Source organism: Artibeus jamaicensis, unplaced genomic scaffold (assembly GCF_021234435.1).
Source record: "Artibeus jamaicensis isolate MK-2021 breed Jamaican fruit bat unplaced genomic scaffold, CSHL_Jam_final contig_700, whole genome shotgun sequence".
Lineage (NCBI taxonomy): Eukaryota > Metazoa > Chordata > Mammalia > Chiroptera > Phyllostomidae > Artibeus > Artibeus jamaicensis.
Window position 1 is genome coordinate 6,246,300 of NW_026521930.1, and position 21,786 is coordinate 6,268,085.

The 21,786-nt window shown below is 51.8% G+C and overlaps 3 protein-coding genes across 5 annotated transcripts; 2 read left to right on the forward strand and 1 right to left on the reverse strand.

Annotated features, from left to right (window-relative positions):
- The first annotated feature begins 399 nt into the window (after window positions 1-399).
- Window positions 400-4,245, forward strand: SEPTIN1 (septin 1). 2 transcript variants are annotated; one of them, XM_037158386.2, is made up of 11 exons: window positions 400-482; window positions 660-750; window positions 843-929; window positions 1,164-1,287; window positions 1,609-1,743; window positions 1,838-1,955; window positions 2,759-2,860; window positions 2,972-3,071; window positions 3,294-3,459; window positions 3,673-3,763; window positions 3,855-4,245. In XM_037158386.2, exons 1-11 carry the CDS (start codon window positions 480-482, stop codon window positions 3,939-3,941), a joined length of 1,104 nt encoding a protein of 367 aa, XP_037014281.2. In that variant the 5' UTR covers window positions 400-479; the 3' UTR covers window positions 3,942-4,245. The 2 variants fall into 2 exon arrangements, with proteins under 2 accessions (XP_037014281.2, XP_037014287.2); XM_037158392.2 differs by lacking the exon at window positions 400-482 and adding an exon at window positions 505-567.
- Window positions 4,246-4,421: 176 nt separating this feature from the next.
- MYL11 (myosin light chain 11) lies at window positions 4,422-9,765 on the reverse strand. Of its 2 annotated transcripts, none has more exons than XM_037158400.2 (7): window positions 9,672-9,765; window positions 6,098-6,190; window positions 5,773-5,848; window positions 5,456-5,560; window positions 5,273-5,351; window positions 4,711-4,759; window positions 4,422-4,620 (listed from the first exon to the last, which is right to left on the reverse strand). In XM_037158400.2, the coding sequence occupies exons 1-7, from the start codon at window positions 9,708-9,710 to the stop codon at window positions 4,516-4,518; spliced, it is 546 nt and encodes a 181-aa protein (XP_037014295.1). In that variant the 5' UTR covers window positions 9,711-9,765; the 3' UTR covers window positions 4,422-4,515. The 2 variants fall into 2 exon arrangements, with proteins under 2 accessions (XP_037014295.1, XP_037014303.1); XM_037158408.2 differs by lacking the exon at window positions 9,672-9,765 and adding an exon at window positions 6,802-6,886.
- Window positions 9,766-10,137: 372 nt separating this feature from the next.
- TBC1D10B (TBC1 domain family member 10B) lies at window positions 10,138-20,794 on the forward strand. The gene is made up of 9 exons (XM_037158374.2): window positions 10,138-11,379; window positions 14,281-14,380; window positions 14,692-14,799; window positions 14,891-14,997; window positions 18,043-18,157; window positions 18,282-18,347; window positions 18,545-18,734; window positions 19,056-19,210; window positions 19,289-20,794. Exons 1-9 carry the CDS (start codon window positions 10,442-10,444, stop codon window positions 19,931-19,933), a joined length of 2,424 nt encoding a protein of 807 aa, XP_037014269.2. The 5' UTR covers window positions 10,138-10,441; the 3' UTR covers window positions 19,934-20,794.
- Window positions 20,795-21,786: the final 992 nt, after the last annotated feature.

Sequence of the window (21,786 nt, forward strand, 5' to 3'; positions counted from 1 at the left end):
AAGATCTGATGTCTTTTTAAGGATCCACTACATTAAAAAAAAAATCCATTGTGTGAGCTGGCAGGAAAAACTGATGGCCCCTCCCACCTCTAATCCCATTATTGGCTTTTGACCCACACAGACCTAGGATCTTTTTTTTTTAACCATCCTTGTCAAAGCCTTCATCTCACAGCTAGAGAGACCATCCTCCTTCTTTCCTCTCTGCCTATACCCCACCTTGCACCAGAGTGATGGGTGGGACAGTGGGGCTTGGGAGAAAGGTGTGCAAAGAAAGGAGGGGCTGAAGAATCCTATAGGGGTAATGGGCAGAGGGATCCAGATGGTAAGGACCCCAGGTGTTCTTGGTCTTGGGTTTCCTTGGGCAAGTTAAAGCATCTCAGCTTCCTATATTGCCCGCCCCCTTGTTTGCTGCACTCAACTTCCTGCCCCACCAGAGGAAGTGGGGAGAGACAGCAGGTGCAGCAACAGCTAGCGGGGCCATGGTGAGTCCTTATGCCCAGGAATCTAGGCATCTCTGACACTAGCTCCAACCGCCAGGGTAGCCAGGCCTGGGTCAGTCCATAGAAGGTCTGACTTCTCCTAGTCCCTGAGATCAGGTTCTATTAGTGGCCCTGTCTGCTACTCCCAGCAGCCTCATATTGTTTACCCTCCACCAACAGGACAAGGAGTATGTGGGTTTTGCAGCCCTCCCCAACCAGCTGCACCGCAAGTCCATCAAGAAGGGGTTTGACTTCACGCTCATGGTGGCAGGTCTGGATGTTTTTGAGAGGGGACTGGTGGTGGGTCCTCAGGAGACCCTGGCTGTCCCCTCACTTGAGGAACTGGACCTGACCTATCCACAGGGGAGTCAGGCCTGGGGAAATCCACCCTCATCAACAGCCTGTTTCTCACCAACCTCTACGAAGATCGGCAACTGCCAGAGGCCAGTGGTAAGACCCCTCCCCTCCCCTCCAGGTACTCTGTGTCCCCTTCCTAGATTTCCCTGCTACACTCTCTTCCTTTCCATCTGGGTCTGCAATGACTTTTTGGGGCATTCATGCAGCTTACTGTTTGCTGACATGGTTTCCTCCCCTGAAAAAAATAGGTGGGGGCGACTGTGATACTGAGAAAGGAAATTAGTCCTGCTTCAGACCCCTACCCAGTTTCCTAATCTCTCCCCACAGCTTGCTTGACACAAACGCTGACTATTGAGCGTCGGGGTGTGGAGATTGAAGAGGGGGGTATTAGGGTGAAGCTGACCCTGGTGGACACACCTGGCTTTGGGGACTCCATGGATTGCTCAGACTGGTGAGGTGTGGGGGAGGGAATGAGGGATAGGCTTCCAAAACGGCTGCTCTGTGGAGACTGAGGGGTCAGTTATAGGGCTGGCCTGCCATGGTCTCCCACCCACCCTGACCCAAATATGGGGGGGGCTGTTTCTGATGGCCACACGGCCCAGAGTGCCCTGTGCTTCCCAACACCTCACTTATGACTCTGCCAGTTTCCTAATTTCTTTGGTTGGAGACAAAGGAACTACTTCCCACCTCCACCGACCTGGCTGGCCTTACCCCCTTCCTCACCATGTGGCCTCCGACCTGACCACAGCTCTCTCCTCTCCCCACATCCCAGCTGGCTGCCCGTGGTACGCTTCATTGAGGAACAATTTGAGCAGTATCTGAGGGATGAGAGTGGCCTGAACCGGAAGAACATCCAGGATTCCCGTGTCCACTGCTGCCTCTACTTCATCTCACCCTTTGGCAGGGGGTCTGGAGTGCACCTTGGGTGTTGGGGCATTTGGGGGGGTTTGGGGGGCGTCCCTGTACCTTGACACCAAACCCTGACCAATCCCTGGGTGCAGGCTCCGGCCTCTAGATGTGGCCTTTCTGCGGGCGGTGCACGAGAAGGTCAATATCATCCCAGTCATTGGCAAAGCAGATGCCCTGATGCCTAAGGAAACCCAGGCCCTCAAGCAGAAGGTGTGCGGTGACTTCTGATCTTGGGCCCTACATAAAGCCAAAAGTGATGATTAAACCTGAACTGCGCTTTGACTTATTTGATCTTGGGGTGGATTCTTGGAGCATGATGTATGATGCTACATTATTAAAGAAAATGTCTTTATTCTTTCCCCCAAAGTTGTTTAATTGAATTTATCGGGGTGACATTATTAAAATTATCTAGGTTTCAGGTATATAATTCTACAGTACATCATCTGTACATTGCACTGTGTTTACCACCCCAAATCGTCTCTTTCCATTCCCCTTTAATCGCACCTTTACCACCTTCTATCTCCCCCCACTGCCCTAGAGAGTTTCTGAGGAAGGTCAGTAGTGAGCTGCCTGAGGGAACTGTCTCTGGAGCCTCAGAATGGAGTCCCTGGGCTGGACGCTTAGCCAAGGCCTGTAGGAGGGCAGAGGCATAGAATGATGACCCGCCCGCCCCCCCCCCCCCCAGGGTCTTCAGAGCTCTCTTCTGCTGTTTCTGCTGTGTCTCTGTTTCCTAGTATTTCGGCATCTGCCTCATCTTAGAATCTTTCCAGGCCTCTGCCTTGGCTGTTAAGGTATCTTTGTTTCAGTTTTCACCATCTATGCCTGTCTCATTATTGCTGAGATTTCGGTTTTGGTCATCCTGGATGTTCACTTCTCACCATCTCTGTCTTGCACGTCCTCCCGTCTCTGACTTCCTGATATGTGTATCTGAATCTGTCTCTGGACATGCAGTGTCTGTTGCTCACAGCCTCTGTGAAGTTACTCACTGTCTCAGTACCTGTTTTCTCCGAGAGATCCGGGACCAGTTGAAGGAGGAGGAGATCAACATCTACCAGTTCCCTGATTGTGATTCTGATGAGGATGAAGACTTCAAGAGGCAGGATGCGGAGATGAAGGTGCAGAGGAAGGAAGGGAGGAAGGGAGGAAGCAGGGGAGGCAAATGTAGAGATAGAGGCTGAGAAAGAAGTTTCTGCCTTGGAGGTTGATCCCTGACTACTGCCCTCTAGGAAAGCATCCCTTTCGCAGTTGTTGGTTCAAGTGAGGTAGTGAGGGACAGCGGGACCCGACCAGTGAGGGGACGCCACTACCCCTGGGGAACCGTGGAAGGTGAGTAAGTCCCGGCACACGTTATGAGGCCAGCAGGGAGACGAGGCCACCTCCAAGTCAACCGCACCCAATATGTGATGATGGGGCGAGCTCTGGCCTTGGAGGTTCTAGGAGCCAAATGAGAGGTCCCTGAGCAGGCGGGTACAGAACTTCCCCTAGGGTAGGGGCAGGACTGCGGGAAGAGCCCACCCAGCTCCCTGAGGCACGCGGTACGTCCCCCAGTGGAGAATCCACATCACTGCGACTTCCTGAACCTGCGTCGGCTGCTGGTGCAGACACACCTGCAGGACCTGAAGGAAGTGACACACGATCTGCTCTATGAGGGCTACCGGGCCCGCTGCCTGCAGAGCCTGGCCCGACCTGGGGCGCGCGATCGAGCCAGCCGTAGGTGAGAGTTGAAGCTGATTCCTAGGTGCTTCCAAAGCCTCGCTCTCACGACATCCATGACCCCACCTTCACCCTCCAGACCTCTCTCCCAGAGTCTTTCCCCACCCACTTATGGCTCTAATGTCAAGAACGAGGGCACTCCTCCTGGAGTCCAATCTCGTTGCAGACACAACCACAGGCCCCTTGATCCTTGTTCCTTTTTCCTACCACCTAGTAAGCTTTCCCGCCGGAGCACCACAGAGATCCCGCTGCCCATGCTGCCTCTGGCTGAGACGGAGAAATTAATCCGCGAGAAAGACGAAGAAGTAAGCAAACACCTCGCCTCCCCCATCCTCTTTGAAAAAGTCCCTCCCTGGCCTCGCCCAGCCCCATCGCCTGCAATCTTTCCCTGCACAGCTGCGTCGCATGCAAGAGATGCTGGAGAAGATGCAGGCCCAGATGCAGCAGAGCCAGGCTCAAGGGGAGCAGCAGGACTCTCTCTAAGACCCCCGCTGCCGGTGTGTAGTTTGACTTTGGCTCAGTCTTGGGGCCGTCTCTTGTTGAATTCCCGAGCCCCAGGTTGCTTTGCCACCCAATCTGGAAGCCTCCAGAAGCACCGGGTTCTCCAGCTAAAAGGTTCTCCCAATCCCAGTTTAGTCCTGTCTTTGGCCCCGCCCCCGCTGTCATCCCCGCCCCGCCCACTTTCAGACCCCAAGCTTCTAGTCCAGCCCCTAACCACCTGACCACACCATCCCCGCCCTGCCCCTCGACACCCGAACTCTGTCTTCTATAAAAACTGTTTCCCGAGGCCAAGCGTCTTCTCTTTCCCAGTGGGAATAAGCGGCGGACATTGCTGGTGCAGTTTTCATTCCGGCCTTCCATTCAGGGCTCCATTCATTTGTTGGGCACTTGCTTTGTACCAGCAGTGTTTCAGCCCACCCTCCCCCCGAGTCCCTCAGAATTGCACACTGATGGCGCTACGGATAAGAAACAAAGACCAGTTCGATTTTATTACGACTAGGGGTGGGGGTCAGGCTGGCAGGAAGGCGATGGCTAGCAGAGGCCTTAAAATGGTCCTCTACTCCTGGTCCTTGGCATCACCATGTGTGATGACGTAGCAGATATTCTTGTAGTCTACGTTGCCCCCCACGTCAGGAGGGAAGGCTGCCCACATGTTCTTAATCTGGGGAAAGATTGCAAGACTGGGTCTCCTAACGGCTCCTTAGGCTCCCCTCCCCCATCCTCCCCTTCACCTGGCCCCTCCCCCACTCACTTCTTCCTGGGAGAAGCGGTCACACTGGGTGGTAAGTAGCTCCTCCAAGCTGGAGAGAGGTGACATGGGAGGAGCTGAGGTTAGGCCGAGTAAATTCTTTTTACCCCCACCTCATTCTTGCTGCTAGTTCCAGTTTTGCCTTGAAAACCGGGTCTGCCCTGGTTGGTGTGGCTCAGTGGATTGAGCGCTGGCCTGTGGCATGTGAACCAAAGGGTCGGGGGGTGCGATTCCCAGTCAGGGCACATGCGTGGGTTGCAGGCCAGAGGGGGCACTCCCCAGAGGCACCCACACACTGAATGTTTTCCTTTCTTTCGCCCTCCCTTCCCCACTGTCTAAAAATAAGTAAAGTCTTAAAAATAACAGGGTCTTTCTAGATCTTTCCAGTGATCTTCCAAACACAATCACAAAAGGCTTCTGGTTTTTGTGCTTCTACCCATAGGTGCTGTGAAAATTTAATCCTAATCCACAGTCCTCATTTCTCCATTATCCCTGGCAGTGCTTAACCCTTGGTAGGAATTTAGGGAGACTTCTTTAGGGTAAGCAGCTGGAAGGGGTCACTTACAACTGCTTCTTGATAGTTCCCTTCCCCTCAGGGTCCAGGACTTTAAAGGCTCCAGTGATCACGTCCTCAGGGTCAGCACCTGGGGTCAGAGGGCACATGAAGCTGAAGGATCCCTGAAAGGTCTGTCCCTAAAAGGTCTGGGAAGAGGCAGCTGGGAGCTTGGACCCAGGACACTTCATTTACCTTTGAGCTTCTCCCCAAACATGGTCAGGAAGACAGTGAAGTTGATGGGACCGCTGGCTTCCTTCATCATGGCATCCAACTCCTCATTCTTCACATTGAGGCGCCCTGGAGTGGGGTGCGGGAAGGATCGGCTGGAGGGGGATCTTGGGTCCAGAGAGTAATGCTCCTCATAAATTTAGATAATCACACCCATTTTTCATGTGGGTAGACTGAGGCCCAGAGTGGAGCCAGCAGGGCTGGCTCCCAAAGCTGCTGAATTCCCTGGACTCTACAGCCTTGGATATTTATGGGTGGGGTTGGGGGGGTGCTGGACATACCCATGGCTGCAAAGGTGTCCCGCAGGTCTTCCTTGTCAATAATGCCATCACGGTTCTGGTCAATTACTGTGAAGGCCTGTGGAGGTCAGGGGCAGGGAGGAGTTAGGCCCCCCATGGCCAGGCTTTAGCATCCTTACTCCAGGCAGATCTGATTCTGGTCCCCAGCCAGTTGTCCTCTTACATGCCAAGAAGGGAGGGAGCAAGGAATTCTAAACCCTTTTCTCCCCACTAAAACAGGTGCACATGCAGGGGCATGGGTATGGGGGGAAGGGAACTGGGGCGGTGCCTTTGGTCCGCGTTCGGTCTCCCCTTTCCTTTCACTCACCTCCTTGAACTCCTGGATCTGAGTCTGGTCAAACATTGAGAAGACATTGGAGCTTCCGCCCTCTGCTGCCCTTCTCTTGGCCTTCTTGGGTGCCTGGGGAGAGCAAAGGGACTCATGGGCCGGATCCTACTATTCTCTGGAGGCAATGGATTAGATTTAGGGTTCTTTAAATCTTTAGGATTCTTGTGAAGCAACTTGGCTTTAGGCTTCTCTCTCTTTATGACTTCTTTGCTGAGGGTGTTTGCTTGGGTTGCACCCTCAAATTCCTACCTGTAGTCCTAGAGTCCCACCCCTCCACCCCACCCAACAAGTGGAAGGTTCCTCCTCTCAGCGCCCTGAGCCTACCTCCTCTGAGTTCCAGACGTCCTGTATGACCCCGATTCACTCACTCATTCTCGATGAAACTACTACCTCATTTATAAAACAGGAGTGGGAATTCTTGCCTGCTTGGTCCCAGAGGATTTTAGGAAGACGGAGTGCAGGAAGGCATGGAGCGTGCTTTGAGAGGGACTGGGCTCCTGTGAGTGGATTATCCTTGGTTGGGTCCGTTAGGCCAACATTCTATATGCTCCCTATTAGTGACACCCACAAAGAGAGGATTCATCTGTTTTCATCTTGATGGACGGGGAACCAGCTACCTTCTTTCAAAGGTTAAGGCTGCCCTGAGGTCTGAGGGATCCGGGAAGGGGTTGAGGGATTCTCACCATGTCTTCAGTCTCCTGGGGGAAAGCTGGAAAGCGGCAGACAGTCAGCCTGCAGTAGTCCCTCTGGGGTTATATAGCCCTGCCCTAGGGAGCCCTTAACATACCAAGGTAACCTTAGCCCTGTGGGTGCCCACCCCAGATACCAAAATAGCCTGGCTCAGGACCTTTCCTTTCTTGGAGGGCCTGCAGCAGCTGGAGTCCAGGGAGAGAGGGAGGAGGGAGTGAGTCTTGGGATGCACGTCTCACTAGGATCTGAGCAGGAAGTGATGTACTTTGTCTCAAAATGGGACTGAAATATTTGAGAGTTCAGAGAGGGCCCGAGCCAGGGCACAGTGCTCAGAGAGAGATGAACTAGGCCCCTGCAACCCTGAGGGGGGTGGGAAACCCAGTAAATTTATTGAGCATCTATAGTGTGTTGGGTGCTGTGCTATGCCTTATGGGCACACTCTGGCAAACCTTCCTCCCATTTGGATTTCACAGTCACGTGTGGGCATGTGTGGGGGTAGTGGCAGAGTTTAAAGGTGGGAGAGAGCTGTCTGGGGAAACTGAAAGATGGAAAGATCAGGGAAGTCATCTTTATTACTTTCTAAGAGAGGGAGGATTTTATGAGGAAAGATGCAGAGCATGCAATCACTAGGTATGAAGAGGCTACACAGCTTAGGGCAGAGAGCCTACTCTGTCATCTTGGGCTTCGAGATTCAACTCCCTGCGCTTTAGTTTCCCTTTCTATAAAATGAGATGTAAGTCTCATCTTACAGAACTTGTTGATGTGAACACTATTTGGAAATAGTTTAGTGAAATAGAATCCTAATTATTACTTAGGCCCTGGCTTGGTAATCTTACAGTTCAGTCATGGAGACAGGATAAATAAAGTGACATAAAAGTAGAGGGCACAGCAGCCCTGTCTACAGCACGGGAGTGACTTTATGAAGACCAACAGAACTGAGTCAGGTGAATGTGGAGGGGCAGGTGTGCTAAGCAGAGGGCATGGATGAGCAAAGGCCTGGAGCAGTGAAGGATCAGACATGTTCAGGTTGCCAGAATTGTGATGGGGTTTGAGCAGAGGATCGTAACTTCTTTCACACTGGAGAGCTTTCATGCCAGGCTGAGAGCTGAGACCTTGGGAGCCTTGGACAGGTTTGAAACAGGAGAAGAACATGGTCTAGTGTGACAATCTATAACCATTTCTTTGGATACTGGTGTGAAAGTTAGAACTCAGAGGAAGGGAGTCAGAGATACCAAGAAGGAAACTAGTCAGTCACCTCCTCTTGGTTGACTGAAATGGTCAGAGGCTTCTCTCTCCATTCTGGGAAAGAACCAGCTTGGCTGACTGTGTGACTCTGAGGTACTCTCTCCTACCCCTCTAGGCCTCAGCGCCCCAGTCCCCTCCATACAGTAGAGGTCAGGGGCAATAGTGGCTGAGGAAACTCCAAGAGGCCCAAAGGTTGGCAATGATACCTCCTCTTGCTCTCTCTAGGACCTGATGTCCTGAGCAAGGTGCCTCCTCCCCTTCCTCTCCTCCAGCCTCATGCCAATGCCTCTAAGACATTTTCTTTTCTGGGCACTGGGGCTCAGCCACCTGTTGTCTCTAAGAAGAGCGAAGGAACCACCCTAAACTTAGCAGCTGTCCTTGGCCTCCTGAACTGGCCCCTCCCTGTCTCGTTTGACAGCTGCCTCACCTTATAAGGTTACCATGGGGGTCCGGGCCCAGGGAAGAGCCCACTTATTACTGGGTTCTGGGAGAAGAGGAGAACTCCAAAGACAGAAATGGGAGAAGTGTTCAGAAAGCTCGGATCACCTGGAAAGTTGGGAAGTTGAGAAGGAGCTCAGGAGTGGTATATCTCAGACACTGAATGGGAGTTCACAAGATCTGAGTCTGAGGAGCTTCAGAGAACTTAGAAACCAAGGAGGAACTGGCGAGTTAGGCCTGACTGAAATTTCAAGATGGTGGACTCTTTATGGAAATTGGCATCCTCTACCTGTGGGGCTCAGGGTAATAGGCGCCAGACAGAGAAGGAGCTCAGAAAGTCAGGACTTTGTGTTTGTGGTCTAGGATTAGGCTGGGAGCTCATAAGATTGCGGTCCAGTTTCTTAGCAGAAAATAAGGAGCACAGAGAAGTGTGGCAATGAGGAGCTAGGAGTTGATAGAAGGGTCTTGGGTCCCTGAAACAGTGAGAACACAGATATGGGATTTCAAGGTTTTGGGAATTCATGGTTTGGGGTCTGGGATCCCCACTAAATGGGACACACTCAAAGGATGAGGTATGAGTAACTGGAGCCCGGAGTCTGGGGAGGAGTTCACATAGAGGGGTTTGGGGCTTGGAAATCCTACAGGAAATGGCAAATTCAACGAGATGGGTCATTTAGATCATGTGGGAGCTCTGGTTATAGTGGTCGGGGCTTGAAGTGTTGGGATTGGTTGAGAGGCTGGAAGGGAATCAGAGACAGTGGAGGTGGAGAGTCCCGGATCAGGGCACTTGCTCTACTTTAGAGCTCAGGGTCTTACATACCACAAGAGTGGGGGGCGGGGATCGGCAGCTGGATGGAGAATGGGGACCCAGAAAGGACTTAGGGAGGGCAGAACGGCACTCTTATTGGCTAAGGGCTTCACTACTGTTCCCGGCTCCCGTCTCTTCGCGATGTCCCCAGCTGTCACCCGCCTCTTGCGCTTGTCTCCGGTTGTCACAGATATCCCTGAGCTGGCACCGCCTGCTGGCAGCACCCTTTGGGTTCTGCCATTGGCTGAGACAGTGATTTATTTTACCCCTCTGTTGCTAAAGTGAGAGAAGGCGCTTATTGGCTGACAAGGCATATTAATCGCAAATTTAGCCCGTCCCTCTCCCCCCTTCCCAGCTGTCATTCCTTCTGACCTTCTTGGGAGAACTGAAGAATTTCCAAGCTCTTCCCATTGACTGAGGATACTGTCTGTCACTGCCTAAAAAGACGTCACTGTCTGTCAATTTGACCTCCGCCTGTTCCTTTTTTCATTGGCTGCCTTTTTACCGTTCCTATTAGCTAGGCCCCCTTGTTCTTTCATAGTACCCGCCTCCTGCTGCGGTCATTCAATCTTCCACCATTGTTACTGGCTAGGAGGTTCAGCTTTCTGCTTTTCTGTTAGTTATTTTCTTCATCCCGCCTCCTCCGGCCTTTAATCGCCCTCTCATTGGTCTCGTACTTCCCTTCCATTACCTTTTCCCACCTCCAACCTCACCCACCCTTCCAACGATTCGCAGAAACCCAGTTCCCTCTCTCCTATTATTCGTCCAAATCCTATAAGGAGGCGGGAGTAAAAAGAAGCGCGGACGGGATGGCCCGCGCGCAGGCGTGAAAAGCTGGCTGCTTAGCCGGCATCCGGGCGTGTGCGCAGGCGCGAGGTTGACTGCTTGCGCGAAGCAGAAGGGAGGGGGCGGCGGCGACAGAGCTCTAGGGGTGAGAAGGCGCGAGCGAGACCCGGGCGCCAGGCCTCCCCGGATCCCTGCGCCGCTTCCGCGTGTCCAGTGGCAGCCTGTGCGCCGCCCCCGCCCCGGCCGCGCCCTTCACCTCCCCTACCTCGGCTGGCGGTGCGGAGCTGCCTGAGGGGCGGTGCCTTCTGTGGCCGTCCCGGCTGGGGTGGGGGGGATGTGAGGGCCGGCCGGCAGCCATGGAGACGGGCCCGGCGCCGCTTGTGGCCCCGCCGCGCCGTCATGGCGCCCCCCAGGCCCCCTCGCCGCCGCCCCGCGGCTCCCGGGCCGGGCCCGTCGTGGTGGTTGCCCCGGGGCCGCCAGTGACCACGGCCACCTCAGCCCCGGTCACCCTGGTGGCCCCCGGGGAGGCACGGCCCGCCTGGGTACCCGGGCCGACCCAGACGTCGGCCCTGGTCTCGGCCCCCACGGTCACGGGCAGCACTGTGGTTGTGCTAACTTTGGAGGCCTCACCCGAAACCCACGTCTCCCCCGGGCCGGAGCCCTTGGAGCCCAAGACAGTAATAAGAGAGGAGACGTCGATGGCTCTGGCTGTAGGGGCAGAGTCTCTTAAGACCGAGGAGACTAGAACCTCACCCGCTTCTGGACCAGGGACCTCCACTGGGACCTCCACCAGGACCCCTTCCAGAATGGCTCCTGGAGCTCTGACCGCCAAACCCCCGCTTGCCCCCAAGCCGGGAACCACAGTGGCCTCAGGAATGACTGCAGCAATTGCAGCAGTGACAGCAGGAGAGGTGACAAGTGAACATGGAGCTGCAGTGGCATCATCAGCATCAACAAGACAGGTTCAAGAGGACCCCTCAGGGTCTGGCACAGGCCCTTCAGGAACTAGTGAGGCTCTGGTAGCTGTTGTGACGGTGACTCCTGCTTCAGAGCCTACTGAAAACTCTCAGGACTTAGGCTCCACGTCCAGCCTAGGACCTGGCATTTCTGGGCCTCGAGGGCAGGCCCCGGACACTGTGAGCTGCTTGGACTCCGTAAGCCTCATGTCTGGGACCTTGGAGTCCTTGCCGGATGATGTGAGCTCCATGGGCTCAGACTCGGAGGTAAATGGGCTGGCCCTGCGGAAGACGGACAAGTATGGCTTCCTTGGGGGCAGCCAGTATTCGGGCAGCCTGTGAGTATCCAGTGGGCACCCAGTGGGACTGCTTCAGGGAAGCAGAGGTTTGGGGAAGGAAAAAAGGAAGCATCTTGCCCTGACTGGCAGCCCAGCCTCTAAGGATCCAGGGGTGATTACCGGGAGTGTGGGATACTTGATGATTCCTCTCATGCTCTAGAGTACCCTGAAGTTTCTGCACGCTGTTATGCTTGTGAGTTTTAGAGCAGGCGTCAGAAGTTCTGGGGTTGAGCCTAAGCCTTGCCTTTGGTTTAGTGTATGTCCTTGAGCTGATATCTTCCTCATTTTTGTGCCTCAGTTTGCTCTTTGAAGTGAAAGGTTGAGTGAGATGATATCTAAGCTTGTCCCAGTTTGATATGAAACTCCAGCTTTGGGCCAGATATTGTAGAGGGTTGGCTGGGCAGGGATTCTGGTAGAGATCTTTGGTACCATAGTGGGAAAGAGTCTGGGGAGTGAAGCAGGCACTTCACTTTCCTCATAACTCTAGGTCTGATGGGGTGGGGAGGGAGAGAAATTGGATTTAGGGAGGGGAGACCCTGAAGGCCAGACTCCTCTGTGAAACAGAGAAGGGCAGACTTGTGTTTTCAGTGAGGGAAAGGGGGTGGGGAAGGTGTCTTCCCCATTTCCTCATCTCCCCAACCCAGTTTACTCTTTCCTAGTTCCCTCCAGGGGCCTGAGTCACTCCTGAGGTGGGGGCGGGAGCACCTTTGACTTCTTCCTTCTCTCTCTGTTTGATCTTGCCCATCATCTCTGTGCCCCTGTAAGCTGCTGGTTAGTTCAGCATCACCTGAGCAGCCAGATGACAGGCCCTGTGCAGGATGTTAAGGCTAAAATACTCATCTCAAGATGGTCATCATCTGGAGGAAGAAACATACTTAAATACTTGGTTTCAATGTGTGTTAGGTTTAACTTAGAGATCATCACAGGATTTTGTAAGCACCTAGGGAAGCGATCTTTTGTCCAGTCTGGGAATGCAGCAGATGCTGATCTGAATCATGAAGAATGAGTAGCATTTAGTTATGGCCGGGCCTGTTGGGGTTGGTGGGGGACCTGCCTGGTGTTGGGAGAAGCCCTGTATTCTAGGCCATATTCTAGGCAGGATTTGTAATCCAACAAAATAATCGGAAAACCTTTGAGCACCAACATTCATGGTCCTATGAGGGAAAGGAAACTGAAATATGACCCTGATGTTTTCCCTGAATGTGTTGTACCCAGTTTACTGATGAAGAAGCAGTAGAGTGGATTGCCTCACTCATATAATACGGATTTGTGGGACTAGTGTTTCTCTCCTGAATACCATGTTGCCCTAGGAACTTGGATTGAATTGGATTTAGTGAGCCCTGCTTGTGTGCCAGGTGCTGTGCTGGGTGCTATTTCTCTGCTTTGTTGTATTGTCCCTCTAAAATCCATCTTCCATGCTGGAAGAATCTACTGAGGTGAGACTGACAGGGCCCCATATACCTTAAAAACTTTTAGGGGCTCCTCACTGGCCAAAGTATAAGGTCCAAGTGCTTTAGCCTACCCATAGGCTTCTTATCATCTGGCTCTGCTAACCTCTCTGGTCTTTTCTCCCACTCCTCCTCACCATGCACTTAGTGCTGTGGTCCTGTTGAACTGATTTATACTTAGGTCAGGGATGCCTCCTTTTCCTGCCGAGTTCTGCTTGGTCTTTTCGTGGCTTGCCCCAGATGTTCCCTCCAGGAAGCCTTCCCTGATACCCATTTTTCCTACTCTTAAGTAGGTACTTCTGTGCATTTTTGTCATTGCATGTTAGACACCATATGTAATCATTTCCCTTAGTAACTTGTAACCTTCTTGAGGGCAGGAAAGCTTTTTTACTCATCCTGGCCTTTAGTAGAGTTTGGAACTGACTTTAAGAGATTAATGAGAGAGTTTCTCTCTGTTTAAGGAACTTCTAGGACAAAAGAAACTCACATTTAATGAGCCCTTACACTTAACTGTCCTTTATAAGTTTCTCAACAGTCTTCTCATAACTTTGTGATGTAGGTGGTGATATTCCTTTTTACAGATGAGGAAGAGACTCAGTTTATCACTTGCCAAGACACCCCAACTTCTAAGGAACATAACTAGGATTTGAGTTCAGGTCTCTCTGGAAACCCAAGTTCTTCCATTCCACTCACCTCCTGGTACTGGCTCCTATAAGTAACTGTTTCAAGACTGATGGGGCATCTTGAATGTGAAGTTCTGACAGAGCAGTGGGCAAACAGAGTAAGGAAAGCTTTATTTGCTGAGGAATCTGGGATGATTTCAGGGAGGAAGAGGTGAAGGTAATTGCCGATAGCCCAAGGAATCTCAAGAGTCAGGGAGGAGAAAATTCATTTGCTTCTGAAGAGACAAAAGTATATATGTTCTATATTTTATTTTATGGATAATAATTGGTAATACTTACTGTGCCCCTGCTATATGTTATCTCATATAAACTCTGGTAGATACTGTTTTTTTCTCCATCTTACAAATGAGGAAATTGGGACTTAGAGGTATTAAGTGACTTGCCTAAGTTGACACAATGAATGAATAAATGGTAAAGCTAGAACTTGGATCCAGGTCTAATGCAAAGTATGGTTTTAAACACTCCATATTCTCTCCCCAAACTTATAGATGTCAGAGTGAGACTTAATCACACTTCTGTATATAGATCCAACGTCAGAACACAATGTCTGTGCAGAGATCCCTTCCAAAGGGGAAAAGTCTTCAGTTTGGTGAACTAGGGACTTGGGTAGCCAAGTCTCCAGAAGTCCTGTAGTTTGGCAGCTCACAGAATACTTTTATGTCCAGTCTCTTATTAGAGTCTTGGGGGGAGGTAGTTTGCCTCTTTTCCCCTAGCAATCCAGGTTTTATACTACTGCTACTGACCCCTTCCATGCTCCCCCCATCCTGCAGAGAGAGCTGTATTCCAGTGGATGTGGCTCGACAGCGGGAGCTCAAATGGCTGGAGATGTTCAGTAACTGGGATAAGTGGCTGTCACGGCGTTTCCAGAAGGTTGGAGAAGGCTAAGTAGTGGGCAGGGCAATGGACAAGGGGGGTGGGGCTCGGGTAGGATGGGCCCTTGTACTCTGGGGAAGCCCCCCCCCCCCAACATGATAGTATCTGCTCTCTGGACCACATTGAGGAGAGCTGATATTTGTGCCAGGGGGAGGATTAGCTTTAAAGATAGAAGGCCAGGCCAGGTCTAGTGGTGTCAAGCATATGGATGTAGGAGGGGTGTCTCAAGGAACTTGAGAATAGCTGGGGAAAACTTGGAGGCTGGGCTAGGTCCTGAAGCTGTCCCCCTGCGTGCCACTCTGCCTTAGGTGAAGCTGCGTTGCCGGAAGGGGATCCCCTCCTCCCTCAGAGCCAAGGCCTGGCAGTATCTGTCCAATAGCAAGGAACTCCTGGAGCAGAACCCGGGCAAGTTTGAGGTGCGTCCAGAGTGTGGGGACATGTGACACTGGGTAAAGGATATCATCAGCACCCCCAGATCCTGAGGTAATTTCTGCTGTCCCACTGCAGGAGCTGGAACGGGCTCCTGGGGACCCCAAGTGGCTGGATGTGATTGAGAAGGACCTACACCGCCAGTTCCCTTTCCATGAGATGTTTGCTGCTCGAGGGGGGCATGGGTAAGGTGCCTGGCCATGTGGGTCAGTTAGATAACATTCATTGAAGGCCCCAGATGGATGTAGGACTGGGTTGAAAGCAGTTCACGCTCTCCAGGACTTCTAGAAGACTGATCTTTCATGGATTGAGTGTCAAGCCATATTGAAGGAGGTATTCTGGGAAGAAAACTCTGATGGGAGGGTGGAGGTATGTGGTGGGGGATGAGAGAAGGAGGCACATCAAGGGCTCATGAGCTGGGTTTTGAAGACCAGATAGGAACAGAGCAAGGGACAAGTTTTAACTGTCTGAGGGGGTTATGTAAGTTGTGTTCGGGCAGCAGTGTCGCATAGAGCTGAGGTTCGAAAAGCAGTTTAGGACCAAGACACTTGAATTTTTGTTCTTTACCCCAGGCTTCCTCAAGATGTGTACATACTGCCCCCCCCCCCCAGTAATATGCAAGATGATCTTAGGTGGTTCTCAGATGAATATTTTTATCAATAAGTTCATCCTTTCAGAAAGTTAATGAGCATGTGCTATCTGCTAAGCACTCTTCTAGTCACAGATGACAGCAGTGAACCAGAGACAAAAACCCCTGCCCTGATTTGGCTTATATTTTAGTGGGGCTAGGCAGTAAGATGAAGGAAAGCACGTTTTATGTGAAATAAATGACGGTAAGTATTAAAGAGGGGTTTAAAGCAAGAAAGGGGAATAGAGAATGTGAATGGAGATTGGGGTTATAAATGACCAGATCTGACTTGTGTTTTAAAAGGATCATCCTGACTGCTGTGCTGAGGGTAACCTGTAAGGAAACAAGGGCAGAGGCAGAGAGACCAGTTGGGAGACTTTCCATGTTCCAGGAGAGAGGTTGATGGATGAGGATGGTAGCAGTGGAACTATGGGGAGAAGTGGTTGGATTCCGGTTATATTTTGATGGTAGAGCCAAAAGGATTTGCCAGTCGATTAGGTGTGGAATGTAAAGAGGGGAGAAGTTATGGATGACTCCCAAGGGTTTTGGCCTGGGAAACTAGAAGAATGGAGTTATTATATACTGATATGGTTAGGGAAAACTGGGGGAAAAGTAGGCTTGGGAAATATATCAGGAGCTCAGTTTTAAAAATGTGTAGTTTGAAATGCTTAGTAGATGTCCAGATGGAGATATTAAGTGGATTAGGTGTACAATATATACAACTGAATTTGGGGGAGGGGTTTAAACTGGAAATTGAAGAGCTGTCAGCCTCTTGATGGGACTAAATCCCACTCTTGGACTAGATGAAGTTGACAAGGCAGCAAGTGTATATAAGAAAGGAAGCACAGAGATTGAGCCCTGTAGCTCCAAGGTTTTAAGAATAGTAATTACTGAGAATGAACTAGTAAAGGGGACTAGAAAGAGAGGCCGGAGAGTTAGAAGGAAAACCAGGAGTGTGTGATTCCTGTTAGCCAGGGGTGTCAAGCTCATTTTCACCAGGGCCCACATCAGCCTTGTGGTTGCCTTCAAAGGGTTGAATGTAATTTCAACTCCTTATTTGTTAAGGAGTAGTGACATTTATACAGTCCTAAAATTATTTCAGCCCTTTTGAAGGCAACCGCCAGGCTGATGTGGCCCCTGGTGAAAATGAGTTTGACACCCCTGCTGTAAGCAAAGCGAAGAGGGGTTTCAGGATCAGCTGTATGGAATTTTGCTGATGGGCCAAGTAAAGTAAAGTTGCAAGTTGACCTCTGTGCACTGTGGACTTAGCAGTGTGGAGGTCTTTGGTGACTTTGATAAAAACAGTTGTGGGGAAAACGGGGTTAAAGCCTGACTGGTCAAAGGGAGGAAAGAAATTGAAGACAGTGAGTTTATATTCTGGAGGTGTTTCACTGAATAGGTAAAGAAAGAAACAGTACAATAATATTTGGTGGGGAAAAGGGTCAAGAGACTCGCTTTAAGCTAAAGGAAATAATGGATGTTACTATGCCAGTAGGAATGATATAGTAGAAGGAGGAAAACTGACGATGCAGGAGAGATGGGAAGGTTGCTGAAGGGGGCATGTGTAGGCAAGAGGACATGGGATTCAGTCCCAAGTGGAAAGGCTCTGCTTGTCCAGGATCATAGACAGTTCACACATAGCACCAAGGGAGATGACAGGACACGGAAGCAGACAGGTATTAGGTGAAACAAGCAGTATGTCAAACCTGCCATTTCATGGGTGTTATTGCAAAGTGGAGAATAATAGGTAGGGGTGATATGCAGATAAAGCTCAAGTGAAGATCACACTTCAGTGATGGAGTTCTGGGAAACATTACTTTTTCCTGGTTAAGTGATGAAGGTCTGAAATGTGAAGTGGCTGTGGAGGTGGAGAAGGAACAGAATTAATGAAATTTAGGTTATAGTGTTGGTAGGACTTGGTGATTAGCCATGGGCAATGAAGGAAGGCTTTCTGTTCTTTGATGTGGGGCTGTGTGGATGGAATTCCAAGACATAGCAATGGGGTACCCTCAAGGAAGACAAGCAGGTCTAGGGCAGAGATTTTATTCGTTTGGATGCAGAGACAAGGGAAGGGCCTGAGGTATAGCTGGCTTCCCAAGTCTTCACTAAGAACCAGGGCCCATTGGACATGCCAGGGCGGGGGGCACCAGTGAAATCTGAGAGACAGATTAGGCAGGCCCTGCCCTGGAGAGCCCCTCCTGTGGGGTGTTAAAAGCACTCAGACAATGCTGGAGGAAGACTAAAACTGTGAATATTGAAAGCTTCCTCAAGAAGATGACCTTGAAGGTTTACGGGATGCTGACAGATGGAGGGAGAGCAAGTACAGACTGCTGGGGAATGGTAGATAGCATGTGGGGTGTGCAGGCAAGGGTGGAAATCTGCAGCCTGGAGTGCTTTGACTGTGTTCTGAGTCTTTGGTTTGAGCTTGATAGGCAGGGCTAGGAAGGGGGATGGAGGTGTTTGGTAGTAAAGCTCTGAGGTTAATCTAGAATTAGATTTAGGAGAGGGCTGGGCTGGGGCTGGGTGGTGGGGCAAGTTTAGTTTGCGTCAGAGAGCTCCCAACTCTTGTGATTGCCTTCATGGTCTTTCCCGATACCCACAGGCAACAGGACCTGTATCGAATCCTTAAGGCCTACACTATCTACCGGCCCGACGAGGGCTACTGCCAGGCCCAGGCCCCAGTGGCTGCAGTGCTGCTCATGCACATGCCTGCTGAGGTCAGCATACTCTGGTCCAGGTTGGGGAGGAGATGGGAGGATCTTGGCCTACAGTGGCGATGGGGGAGCTTTCTGCTTTGTTTCTCAAGCCCCATCCCTTCCTTTTTGTTCTTACCCTTCTCAGCAAGCCTTTTGGTGCCTGGTGCAGATCTGCGACAAGTACCTCCCTGGTTACTACAGTGCAGGGCTGGTGAGTGTCTGGAGGCTTGGTATAATAGGGCTGGACTTTTCCCTAAGGCTGCAGGGAGGTCCTTGTCCTGCCCCACCCTCTGTCCTTTTGTTTTTCTGCTCAGGTCCTCTCCTACTAAGGTGAGGATCCCCTGCTTGATCTAGTTCTACATCAAGGGGCCACAGCAGGCCTTTTCTCATGGCTCACCTCACTTCTAGGAGGCCATTCAGCTGGATGGAGAAATCTTCTTTGCACTGTTGCGCCGGGCCTCCCCACTGGCACACCGGCACCTGCGGCGGCAGCGCATTGACCCCGTGCTCTACATGACAGAATGGTTTATGTGCATCTTTGCCCGCACCCTGCCCTGGGCTTCTGTGCTGCGTGTCTGGGATATGTTCTTCTGTGAAGGTATATCTGTAGCCATTCAGGCCATGAGAGGGCTGGGGTTTTCATGGTGCCTGCCAGGTGGTGGTCTGTTGATAGAAGGTGCTTGTTGGGTCTGGGGGTTGGAAACTGAGACCTGGTCTTGGTTCTGCCACCAACCCAGAGCCTGTTCTCCCTTCCAGGAACCTGAGACCCATGGCAGCTCATTTCCCTTCTTGGGGCCTTAAGTTTTCTCATCTGTAAAGATGTCAGTAGACAGGGATGGGAGTTGTGAGTCCGTCCTAAATGGGACAGGCAGAGATCCCAGGCATGGTCACCGGTGCTGTCTTTTCTCTGATAATGCAGGCGTAAAGATCATTTTCCGGGTGGCCCTGGTGTTGCTTCGGCACACACTGGGCTCAGTGGAGAAGCTGCGCTCCTGCCAGGGCATGTATGAAACCATGGAGCAACTGCGCAACCTGCCCCAGCAGTGCATGCAGGAGGACTTCCTGGTGCATGAGGTAGGCCCTGGCCTCCACACTTATTTCCAGCCACCCTCACCTCATCTGCATTCTGGTACCCATTTCTTCTCCATCTAGGTGACTAACCTCCCAGTGACGGAAGCACTGATCGAGCGAGAAAACACAGCCCAGCTCAAGAAGTGGCGGGAAACCCGGGGGGAGCTACAATATCGGCCTTCCCGGAGATTACATGGCTCCCGGGCCATCCATGAGGAGCGCCGGAGGCAGCAGCCACCTCTTGGCCCCTCCTCTAGCCTCCTTAGCCTCACTGGCCTCAAGACCCGAGGCTCTCTGGCTGCTGGAGGGGCCCCATCTCCACCCCCACCTTCCCACAAGGTCAGTGCTGGGCCTGTCCCAGGGCCTGTGGTCACTGCTGAGGGACTGCACCCATCTCTTCCTTCGCCTACTGGTAACAGCACCCCACTGGGTCCCGGCAAGGAGACCCGGAGGCAGGAGAAGGAACGGCAGAAACAGGAAAAGGAACGTGAGAAGGAGCGACAGAAACAGGAGAAAGAGAGGGAGAAACGGGAGAAGGAGCGGCAGAAGTGGGAAAAAGAGCAAGAGAAGGAACGGCAGAAGCAGGAGAAGGAGCAACAGAAGCAGGAGAAGAAAGCCCAAGGCAGGAAGCTTTCACTACGTCGAAAGGCAGATGGGCCTCCACCCCCCCAGGATGGTGGGGATAGGTCCTCAGCGTCTGAGGCCCGGCAGGATGCTTATTTCTGACCTTTGCCCTGGGGCTGGACTTTATGGCCCCCCTCTTTTTCCCTTGGCCAAGAGCAGGCCTTTGAGCAGGCTATCCCTCTTTCTGAGGAAAGTGGCTTGATTCCCGTCTCCTTGCCAACTGCAATCCTTACACCACCAGGACAGTCAGAGTGCATGGGGCAGCTGCATTTCCCTTAGGCAGCTGTTGAACAAGTCTCGAGTTAGGCCTAGCTGGGGTCTGTCACTCCTGCCCCAGTTCCCTTTGAAGTCCCTTCCCAGGTGCTGTCCTGATTGGCCTTTTGTCACTACAAGGTGACTCTTGGCAGTGGGAGTTAGCAGTTTTCAGATTCTTACACTCTTAGTTGCTCCCATTACCCATGAAGTGGAGCTGGTGTTTTTTTTTTTGTTTCTTTTTTTCTATTCAGTACTGCCTGCCTCCCCCAGTTTCTGGCTAGAGGCCAGGGCCCTCCTTGCTTGACTTCTGGACATCTCTGTTGTAATTATGTACAAAGGACCTGGTTGGCCCAGAATAGGGCTGTTCACTCTATTTTCTGTCCTTTGGGTCTCCTTCCACAATGTTCTTGCACTCTTAGTTTATTTAAGGGGACATGCACTGGAACAGGAAATGTCCCCCATTTCCTCGCCCACCACCCTCCTGCTCTCATTCACCCACTTTCCTCTATTCTGAGGCTCCCCCTGCTTTGCCTCATCAGGACTTCCACTTTTCACCTTATTCCCTTCTAAGACTCCAGTCCCTCTCTGGGGAAAGAGTCTGTTTTGAGTTCCAGGGGGTGGAATCTAATGTTTACATTCTCTTCTGTATCTGCCCCCACCCTGTGCAGCGCTTTGAGAAACCAGAAAAGAACCTGCTATTGTACCTGGGACTGTCTCCTGCCTTGTTATTTGATGAGGGGGGTTGGGATAAGGACTAGAGAGGGAGGGGGGGAGCCATGAGTGTGCCAGATCTATTGAAGCACTGGGCTGGTTTTGACAGGTAAGGTACCTCTTGGCTTTTGGTCTGCCTCTCAGTTCATCAACAAACAATGGTTGAGCTCCTGCTCCACCCTTGCTTGGGATCTACTGCCTGCATTATTACTGGCTCTCTGAAACGCTCTACGTATCACCTGCAGCATCTGGATCTCCTTCCCAAAGCACTAGTGGAAATGAGGGGGACTGGGGTGGCTAGAAAGCCACAGTCCGCAGGCAGGGGTGGCGTGAGCTGGGCTCTTGGCCAGCTGCCTGGCATAGCAGCTGGTACTGGGCCTATGTGTGTGTGTGTTGGGGGGGCAGGGGGTGGTGCAGCCAGCAGCCAGAGTCTACAGCTAAACTCCCAGCTCCTAGTTTTGTGTTGCCAGCTTGTAGGCCCGCTGCTTTGGGGGTCAGGGTGCTAAAGGGATAGGGTTTTGTGGCCCCAGGGCATGGCTCCACCTGGCAGTTCTCCAAAAGGATGAGGCCCCAGGGTGTGTGGTCTGCCTGCTCCTGGTAGGAGAGGAGGTTCCCCCAGAGGATGAATCAGCAGCTCTGGTAGCTGGTATATTTAGGGCCCAGCCCTTTTCTTTAGCAAGATGCCCTCCTAGCTTGGAGCTGCTGTTCTGTACCCACAGAAGAAACAGCATGGACTTCGGTACAGTTTCATAGTAGTACAATCTAGAAGAAACACTGAAGGCAGGAGAGGGATGGTCCATCTTATTACCCTGGGTACCCCCATGCTGCTGTCCTACGGTTCCAGTAGGCTCTTCCTGGGTACAGCTAAGCCTAGTGGGTTTCAGAATTGGAGTGTCCTAGAGAGCTGGAAGTGACCTCACAGCTCTGAAACCCACCCCTCCCACTTTCCTACTCCAACACAGCCTCTTGGGCCAGATTACAGAACCTGG